The 10479-nt window shown below is 42.9% G+C and overlaps 1 protein-coding gene across 1 annotated transcript in view; it reads right to left on the reverse strand.

Annotated features, from left to right (window-relative positions):
- Positions 1-10219, reverse strand: part of UTP20 (UTP20 small subunit processome component) — a 66474-nt gene extending 56255 nt beyond the window's left edge. The window contains exons 1-10 of the mRNA XM_082068696.1: positions 10087-10219; positions 9379-9459; positions 7720-7786; positions 7396-7528; positions 6736-6924; positions 4769-4850; positions 3594-3731; positions 3036-3191; positions 1305-1451; positions 678-812 (exon numbers count right to left, since the gene is read on the reverse strand). Of these exons, the coding sequence (XP_081924822.1) occupies positions 678-812; positions 1305-1451; positions 3036-3191; positions 3594-3731; positions 4769-4850; positions 6736-6924; positions 7396-7528; positions 7720-7786; positions 9379-9459; positions 10087-10131 (1173 nt within the window). The 5' untranslated portion in view covers positions 10132-10219. The remainder of the gene's footprint in view (positions 1-677; positions 813-1304; positions 1452-3035; positions 3192-3593; positions 3732-4768; positions 4851-6735; positions 6925-7395; positions 7529-7719; positions 7787-9378; positions 9460-10086) is intronic.
- Positions 10220-10479: the final 260 nt, after the last annotated feature.

Consider the following 10479-nt stretch of genomic DNA (forward strand, 5'->3'; position numbering starts at 1 on the left):
GTGAAGACCAGGTGAAATTTGATCTTTTTTAAACAATCACAACAGCCTTGTTTTGCCATTGTAAATCATATTTTCTTTTGAATATTTTTATATACACTGTAAGATTATGGTCCACATGGTAAATTGCAAAACTATAATATACAGTAACAGGAAAACTGAAGAAGCAGACTCCGTAGTAGCATCTCCTACCAATCTTTGCACCACTGCTTTTGACAGGCCTGTATGCAACTAATCCTGTCAATGCTTCAGAAGCAACAGTAGTACTGAAATACACCCACCTGTGTACTTCCTAAATCAAACTACACTTGCCTGAACCCTGCTCATGAGGCTAAGACATGCTGACTAAATGTCTGCCAGCTTGGTGAAAAATGTATTTTTTTCACTAAATCCAACTTACTGACCTGCTTTATAATTTAAAGCAGGACATGTCCCTTCATGGTAAAGATGTCTGCCACAATGACACTGCTACATTGACAGTGTGCGTGAGGCTGTCAAGGAGTCCCAAGACCATAGCAGACATTATTTAAGGCACTGGGCAGCTTCTTCCTTATTTGTGCAAAAAGGCTAACAGGAACCTTATCATCTACTTCCTAGCCTGAAGTTGAATGTCCTGAAATCAGCCTACTCTAGGAAACTTGAATTCTGGGATTTCTGCTACAAGCAGCAGTTGTTGTTACCTTCTCAATAGCTTCCTTGGTCAAAGCATCAGGCAAGAAAACATTCTCAGCCAGCAGCAATGCAGAAATGGTGTTCAGCAGGGTCTTGCAGCAAGATGACGAGAGATCTGGTGTTTGCAACATTTTTATCAAAATCTGAAATGAAAGAGAGACGATGTCTATCTATGAATGTAGTGACTGTCTGGTCTGAATGACCTGGACAGCGTCTGGAGCAGGAGTGCATGGTGTTCTAAGTTTCAGCCCACAGAAAAGAATCCTAATAGTTCTGCTAAAGTTTGAAAGCGCTCAACTTACAGCTGAACCCAAGGGTGTCAAACATATGTGAATGTGGTAGAAGTCCTCTACCATTTATATGGTGTTCGAGGTCTCCACAGTGGCAGCTGCTGCAGCTCAGCACAGTCTCCAGCAGAAGAAGCCTAATTTTCCCCTTGCTCATTTAAAAGAGCATTACAGTAGAGGAAAACTTTCATGGGATTACAGAGGTAGCAATACTCCAAATGTATTTTTTCACTCAACTCAAATGGCAAGCCCACTGATGCATCAGAAATTTATGAGTGCTTCAGCTGTCCACATGTCTTCCATATTAAAGTGATACTTCTCTGGCACATCAGGCAAAGTCTGACCTACCTGACAGACATCTTCAGGCACTGAGACTTTGGATCCATTTGCATATTCCACTAGGATCAGATAAGCTTGCAGAATCCTTTCTATCTGCTCTGAAGCCATGCAGCAGTTGGCCTTAGTTATTTTCCTCTGCAAGTCTAAGAGTGACTCCTGTTAAAAAAAAAAAAGCAATCAGACTCCGTTCCACTTACTGCTATTTGAAAGGTATTCTAAAGAATCAGCATCTCATCTGTCCAAACTACTGTTGACTCTCTTGTCCATGTTCGACAAACTAAATCTTGCAGAAACACTATGTGATTCCCTTCATGTAAAATCACACATGCTGGACTCCTTGGACAGAAACACAAATACTCCTAACATGAGGGTCTTCTGAAAGGCCAACACAAGATACACAAAATAGGAAAGAGGAAGAGAAAAAAAATCCTTGGCCCCAGACCCACAATGGTATGGAAGTACCCAGCTTCCACTGGAATTATCAGAACTTTTACACTTTATGCCTCATTATGCTAATGTGGATACTGATAAGCTACTCATTATCTACATTATACAGACAATGGAGCTGCTCTGGATCACTCCCATTAGTGTCCCTTTCTGTCCAGAGGATATAAACGCCCATCCTTGATCCTACAGGTTGAACCCAATTTAAAGAGCTATCATAGACTACAAGAATATTTCCCCCTGAGAAAGATATCCCACGTACATCCACTGGTACCCAGGGTAAAAAAACCAAGTCTCATTAAAAATAAAGGCAATTATGTCACCGATTTCAAGACTTCATCACAACTGCAGATGCTAAGTGATTCAGATCCCAAAGATACAAACAATTCTGTAGCTAATGGTAGTCAGGCAATAACTGCTATCATATTGGGTGAGGTAGGATGAACGGGATGAGATTTTGTGGGAAACTATGGATACCCACAGGGAGGGAGTTTCAAGAAGGAACAAATACAACTATTTACTCATGCTGGAAGGATTACCCTAAAGTTCAGGTTTTCTTAATGTTGCCATTTCACCCATCTGAGGAGCACAACTGACACTGTTGTCCATTGCAAGAGGTTTTGATCCCCCTTAGCAAATCCCAGTTGCTGGTAAAAACATCTAAATGTTGATCAGGTAAGTAAAAAACACTTGTCAGACCCTTGCTCATCATTCCACATCACCGTGACCCAACAGAGCACAGCCCATGGGCACTCAGCAGTGCTCCCTCAAACCTCAGTGTAACCCCTGAGCAGCAACATAGGAACATCCTGACTGATAACACTCTATGATTTTGAGTACTTGGTTCTGAGGCTTAAACTTGGCTTTCCAGGTCTTTGCTGTAAAGAGCGCTGCAGGGCAAAAAGCTTCCCCTTTAGTGTGACAAAGCAGTTTTGGAACCACCAGTATACCTAGTTCAGCAATAGAAACCAAGCCCAAGCATCTCCACCACAGCAAGGGGTCAGCGATGTCTGCAAAGGCAGATCCTACAAAGCCCCTTTACCCAGCCATGGGACTGAGCTCCAAGTCTCACACAGAGCAGTTCCCTTCTCACTCACAGCACAGCCACCAGGGTCACTCTGAACTTAAAGCAGAAGAGTGGGATTTTTCCTCTGCACATAACACTCTGGTTAATGTTTCCAAAGCAGAAAAAAAAAAAACAGTTCTGTTCCAATAAAACACAAATACTTTTCTTTATAAATGCACAGTGGATTTTTTGGTCTCTCATGAAGAAAAAGGAAAAAAAAAACAGCATACCTCTAGGCACTTGAAGACAACATCAAAATGCTCCCTATGGATATGCAGTACAGCCGATCTGATCATCCGCTCAAAGGCTTCTCCTACAGCTACCCACGGTAGTTCAATTTCTTCTTCAGTAACAGGCCCCAGCTTTAACAGAATTAACTTCAGAGCCTGCACAGGAAGAGAGCACATCATGTCCTTATACTTAGAAAACAAATCTAGCAATCTTAAAATTAGTTAGTGCAATACACTGCTAAAATATTCCAGTGATCTCAATTCTTTCTAGAATGACTGCAGGGAGAAAAAAAAAGGCTATCACTTAAAATCTGAAATATCAGCAAGTAGTACTATTTTAACATATCGGAATACTGCACAGGAATTGCTAAAAACAACCTTCCTATCTCAAAGAGTATTCTTAGAAGGCATTTTTTCAGATTCTGTTAAGCAATGAACAGCACGCTTATCACCAAGGGTCCACTGGGTTGAACAAGACAACACTCAGTGGTTTCACTGAGTGCTGCCTAAGGCTCTGTTAGAGCAACATTTAAACCAGCAATCTTTTCTTGTCTTTACCGTCTCTGCACAAGAGTGGAACATGTTTCGAACACCCTTGCACATCTCAAAAAGTAGCTGTCCTACACCTTCCACCTTCCCAGGGTGCTCCCCCAAGTCACGGAGCATTAAATTGAAGATCGCGTTTTTATCAGAAACCTACAAAAGGTAAGGAGAAAAAGAAAAGTTATCTTCTATTCAGAGCTGCCAGATGGACAGAAGCAATTAAATAGATCCACATCACCACATTACTCTCCTAGTCCTGCCTTCCCACAACAGTTCAAACTTATTATTTCTGCAACCACACGAGGAAATGGAAAGGCGAAAATTATCAGCTATACAGTCACTGCAGCCCCCCACCCCAAGACGTACATAGGCCTACTGAGGCCACTGCAGCTGAAATACGTGGGTTTGATTATTCTTATGACTTTAGAGCTAAACATGTGCAAAAATGCACCATTAAACTGGTCCCAACTGAAACACAAAGGCCACTGCACTGGTGCAAAAAGAGATGTGCATCATCTGAACACAGAATCCAGTCATCCAAAACTACAACCACACTTGGGAATACTGCAAGGACTTCTGGCCAAATAATTTAAAACCCTCAATTTCTCAGGATTTGAAGGTTCAGCAAGTTTTGAAAACAACTAATCAAACAATTGTGCTTTACTAAGGTCTCTCAACTTAGGACAAAAATTAGGATACTCAAACTTGCTAGCCAGTCTCAGGAATCCTGGCTGTTGTATATTTTGACTAAATAAAACCCAACAACTTCCACTACCTTTCCCACTCCCATGAAAGGCTGCTCCCTGATCTTGATTGATCTGCTGGGGACCATTATAGACTCTGACCTTCAGGAGTACAAAAAAGTTGTCACAAGAATTTCAGTTCTACAAAGGCCTTAAAGCACTAGTGAAAAAGACAGTGAGCAAATGTGCACTTCAAATTATAGCCTCCCTTTTGCAACGACAAACATTTGGTTTAAAAAACAGAGCACTAAGGCCTCTGATTGCCACTGCTGATATGATGTTCATGACATTCTCAGTAAAACACTCACTAAAAATGACAGCTCAGGACATGCTGAATACCAGATCAGGCCTTGTTAACCCTTCTTTGGAAAAAAAACAACATTATACATTGAAGCCAAGAGCCACCACAGAATGGAGACATTGTCAAAGTACAAACACCTCACTTACCTTTCTCAGTAGAAAGACAAAACTTTCAGCAGCAAAGTTTCTGATGTGAAGCTTGTGGTGAGCCAGCAGGGTGCTGTACAGGCTACAAAGACACAAAATAATCCACTGTCTTAATGGCAATGCAAGAAATGTCACCAATCCGTTTTAAAACTTATGTTTTCAGTTTACATGACTTCTTTCTACAAACACTAAGAATCTGTCCTCCTAGAGAGAGCAAATACCTTCCTCAACTTGATTCCTTCCCACTCTCCTTGGATAAAGAAGAAAGTTTTGCAAAGAAGGTGGAACGACAATGCCAAAAAAATTAAGTCGCATTCAGGAGCACCTCTAAAATATCTGGATCCACACAGATTCAACTGCAGCACCAAGATTTTTCAATATATGTACTTGGCAGCAGAAAGTGAAACCAAAATTGATTTGATAAGCCAGATTTGTTTTTCTCCTTGAGCCAACAGGCTCTCCTGTGCACTTAAAAGTTTCTAAAGATACAATTTACAGGGATGATAAATATCTGCAATTCTCTGTTAAGTATCAGTAACAGTTGCAGGTGGCTCAGCACATGTTCAGTGCAGAGCAAGTTTGTGACTCAGATTCACAGTCAAGCAGATGTTTTTTCCAATATGCTTGACAGCTTTTGCTGGGTTGGGGAGGAAATCTGTAACCCCTTGTTTGTTCCATCTGTTCCAATCTGAAAATAGGAGGAAACAACTGGACCAACCAACTGTGACAAAAAGAAGAGCTGTGTTACCACAGCACTTTAAGACTGAACAAGCAGTCATACTGGGTCAGGCCACGGGTCCACCCAGCCCAGTATTCAATCTACAGCAGCCGCCAGAAGGAGACACCTGGTAAAGGCTTAAAAAGAGGGCGAGGGCTTGCAAAATCAGCCTTCAACCACCTGCAGCTCAGGGACTGCCCAAGAAAGTGGTGGCTCCTATGCATTTGGTAACTCACTCCAACTTGGCCAGTTTTCCTTTGAACCTGTGCCAGCCTTCCACATCCACAGCATCCCGTGGCAAGGAGTTTCAAAGCATACAAAAGTGTGCACAGCTCACCTGCTCTCTCACTTAACAGACAAGAAGAAGGGAAAAAAAAAAAGGAGAAAACACTCAGAAAGGAGCAATTAAAGACTCAAAGGAATCCATTCAATGTCATGAGTCTAGGTGGCTGCAACTGGGAAAGACAGAAATGATACAACCATAACTGGAGCATTTGACAGATAATTAAGAGACCTGTGTTGAATTTAAACTTGGACACAGGTTTCCAAGACGACTGACAATCCAGTGTCTTTCTGAGCTTTGTTTACCCAGCTGAGGTGGATGCTTCCTCTCCTATCCCCACAGGAGAAAAGGGGACTGAATGCCCAAATCTACAGCTCAACCCATATCCCTTCTCAGTGGCTCATGAAAGTCAGCAGGATGTCAAATGAGGTGCCTATGACAAAAAGACTCAGAGTCTTTCAGCAGGGAAAGCATGCTGACAAGTACACTGAAGGATTTTGATATGTACTTGTGTGGCATTTACATTTCATACAATCATTGTGGTTGGAAAAGATCTTTAAGATGATCAAGTTCAACTATTAACCTTGCACTGTCAAGTCCACCTCCAAACCATGTCCCTAAGAACCTCATCTACGTGTCTTTTAAACACCTCCAGGGATGGAGACTTCCCTGGGCAGCCTGTTCCAGTGCCTGATAACCCCTTCTGTGAAGAAATTTTTCCAATATTCAATCTAAACCTCCCCGGTGCAACTTTAGGCCATTTCCTCTTGTCCTATCACTTGTTACCTGACAAAAGAGACTGACACCCACCTTGCTACAACCTCCTTTCAGGTAGCTGTAAAGAGTGATAAGGTCTCCCCTCAGCCTCCTCTTCTCCAGGTTAAATATAATAACCCCAGTTCCCTCAGCCGATTCTATAGCATCTAATAACTGCTAATCAATACAGGTATTAAATACAGCTTTTACCTGTATATGTTGTGTATGTCCTTCACCATCAACCTCCACAAGTACTTGTAGAGATAGGAAAGAGCGGTAAAAGCCCATTCCAGCAGCTCTGTGTCCTGTGTATCCAGTAACTTGGTGATGGCCAGGAAAAAGTCATGAAAGTGAGGATAGAAATCAGCCTGAAGATCTCGAGCCAACTGCACCACTAGACTGTGTTTCAGAAAATACACCTGTGTTAGTGCATTTCAAAAACAAACCAATAAAAACCTAGTCAAACACTGCATAATCCAGGCTTTCCTATCTTTGGAAAGAAAGACTTCTCACTTTTATTTAAATATCACCTATTTGGCAGCTGTGCATGGCAAGAATCTTAAGATTTATTTTTTTTTTTAATCAAGCAGATAACTGTAAACAAGGAGACATAAATGATTACCAACAAGCAAAGCACATTAATATTCTGTCTGACACTCAGTAAGCACTCAGGCTAATTTGCTTGCTTTGTCATAGTTTGTTTTTTTTAAAGACTTAGAACCATAAAGCTCTATCACAGAAATACAAACACTTTTGGCATCTCATTGCTCTGTTTTCATCAGGTACAATAAAGAAAAAGACCACTCAGTACAAGATTCATGCTTACTTATAATACAATCAAGACTCTATGCTTTGTCACCATACACTTACTCTAATAGAGGCTGATAAGCAAGACTGCCTTTGACTTGCAAATGTGTCTTCAAGCTCTGCACAATGGCACTCTGATAGTAGACCAGCTGGTTGAAGGACTGGCATTTGTTGGCCACTTCATTGAAGAATTGCACTGTTTGAAGCACAAAAGAGAAACTCTGAAAACTACTCAAGTTCCTGGTAAACATGTGGGATATTAATAATAGCTCCCCAGAGCCCAGTCCAAAAAACAGTCAAAAGAAAATCTCCCATTGGGCTCTGGATGCGGAAGACATATTTTAACAGTTTGAGGAAAGCAGAAAACATTTAAGAAAAATGACATACCAAAATGCTGAGTGAGGTTCAGTTCCCTCCATTTCCGCAGTCCTTCAAAAAAGTAGGTTTCAACCTCCTGTCAAAACAGAGATAAAATAACAGCTACCAACTTTAATTAATTTAGCCAGCAAAGATGAGAGGTTCAAATGAAGAGAACAATCAAGTGCCTTAAATATTTTAATATTTTGAGAAATCTTGATGACTTCATTTCAAAAGGTGTATGGAATGTTATGGAAAATAAGACCTTTCTATAGTCAAAATACATTTGAAAACATTTTCTGGTACAGGATTTGTTTACGTGATTGCTTTTTAGACCTCTGTTGATGAAGAGAAGCTGCCAAATTCATGTATACTATGATTAAGTTACAGAAGATGTACTCATCATTAACCAATTGACATGATAAATGCTTTCTGACCACCTGCAAAACGAGGTGATATTTTTCAAGTTTTAGATCCTTCTGTATGACAGGAGGGAGACAGAAGATTAAGGGATACATTGTTTAGAAGCAGAGTGCTTAGTTTATATTTAACTAATAATTAATAGATGTATTGTAAGTAAGAAACTAAACAATTATAACCAACATCATCAATTATTTTATAGTATAGATGTATTGTATGTCAAAATTTTCAAAATTATAATGCATATGTAGTAATTATGTGAATATAAGCAACACAAGAGCACCCAGTCTTTGGAGCACTTATGAAACATGATCCCCAGTACTGATAAAATAAAAGAATGTCACTTAATAGTAAAATTGACTCTGCTGTTAAGTTTATTTCTCCATTTCATTGACTGGCCTGGATAATCTAAGATGCTGAGCCACAGCCCAACCAGCACAAAAGCTCTGAGATTTCTTTTGGCATCCTCACAGCTATTGAGTGTGAAGTTCAGAAGAACAATCCAGCAGGCCAGGAAGTAATAACGCTCAGAAACACCCACAGGGCCACCAGCTGCAGGATGACACTGTCAAAGAGCCTCTATGGCAATACTGCAAAGCAGGTCAAAACATAAAGGGCAAAAAAGCACGAAATGAGGCTTCAGGAAACGCAACTCTTGCAGGAGCTTCTTTCCAATTTCCTCCTGAATAAATTTCTTAAGTGAACCTTTCAGGGGGTATATCTACTTGTGATGCTGTATCCAGCTCTGGAGCCCTCAGCACAGGAAAGACATGGACCTGTTAGAGAAGGTCCAGAAGAGGCCACCAAGACGATCAGAGGGCTGGAACATCTCTCCTATGAAGACAGGCTGAGAGAGCTGGGGTTGTTCAGCCTGAAGAAGGGAAGGCTCCAGCAAGACCTTTTTTCAGCCTTTTAGTACTTAAAAGGGGCCTATAAGAAAGATGGGGACAGACTTTTTAGAAGGGCTTGTTATGACAAGACAAAGGGTAATGTTTCTTAACTAAAAGAGAGGAGATTCAGGCTGGACATGAGGAAGAAATTTTTTGCAATAAGGGTGGTGAAACACAGGTTTCCCAGAGAGGTGGTAGACGCCCCATCCCTGAAACATTCAAGGCCAGGCTGGACGGGGCTCTGAGCAACCTGATCTAGTTGAAGATGTCCCTGCTCATTGCAGGGGGTTGGACTAGATGAGCTTTGAAAGTCCCTTCCAACCAAACTATTCTGTGATTCTATGTGATTTCAGAAAATGACCACAATTGCTGTTCTCACCTCAGCATAGCTTCCAGTTCTGTCAATCCGATGAATAATATCGATATTAACATTGCTTAAGCGCTCCGAAAAGGTAAGAAACTGTAAAACAAAAGGACAAACATGTTTCTCCCTTAATTCTGAGAATGGCCCTTCTATAAGACGACACTCTTAATTGTACCTGCACTGCAAAAAAGCCCTTTCTAAAGATGGGCTACCAGACAGTACCCGGTGATCTGTAAGCAGTCCTACCAGAATTTTAAAGAAAAAAAATGCTTAAAATGCCCAGGAGCAGGATCACCCCCCCCCCCAACTCTGCACCCCACAGGTCTCCACAACACGGTGAGAGACGCAGATAAACCTGACTGGATCTCAATGAGCTACAATGAGCTGCCTTTCCTGGAACACCGCCCAGGTTAATACCCCCATCGCATGTAAATTTTTAATTACATTGTGTCAGTTTCCTACACTAAGGCTGTGGTGTCCCTGCTGGTGACACAGCCGGTGCCTCGGTTCACGGGGGTGGCACAGAGCGCCGGGGAGAGACCGCGCTTCGGGGCGGGGGGCTCGGCCACGACCCCCTCACCGCGGCGCCGAGACCGGCTCGGCCCGGCTCCCCGTTGCCCTGCCACCCTCACACCTCAGCACCTCTCCGGCAGCCGGGCGCTGCCACTGAACTAACATCAGCGACAAAAACCGAAAGACGCGGCCACCCGGGCAGGCGCTCACCCGGTGCGTATTCCCCGACTTGTGGGCTGAGGACTTGCTCTTCATGGCGGCGGGGGGCGGCCCGGGCCCCGCAGAGCGGCGCAGCCCCACACCTGCAACCACACGTGTGGCACTAAGCGCCGGGCGCCGCCATGCCGGCCGCGGGATGCCGGGAGGAGGAGGCGGGCTCGCCGGCGGAAGGGGCGGGCGGCGCTGGGGGCTGTGCTGTCCGGGACCTGGAGTTAGTCGGGCTCTGAGGAAGCATGGGAAGGTGTGCGTTCTCATTGTACCTTGGCGGTGAGCGGCAGAGCAGCCCACCTCCGTCTCTGCGCCCCGGTGGCTGGGACACCTCTGTGGCGGAGAGAGGCCCCAGAGGTGCCTGAGGAGGAGAAATGAGAACTAAGGAGAAAACCT

This window comes from Streptopelia decaocto (assembly GCF_964273445.1).
Source record: "Streptopelia decaocto genome assembly, chromosome: 1".
Lineage (NCBI taxonomy): Eukaryota > Metazoa > Chordata > Aves > Columbiformes > Columbidae > Streptopelia > Streptopelia decaocto.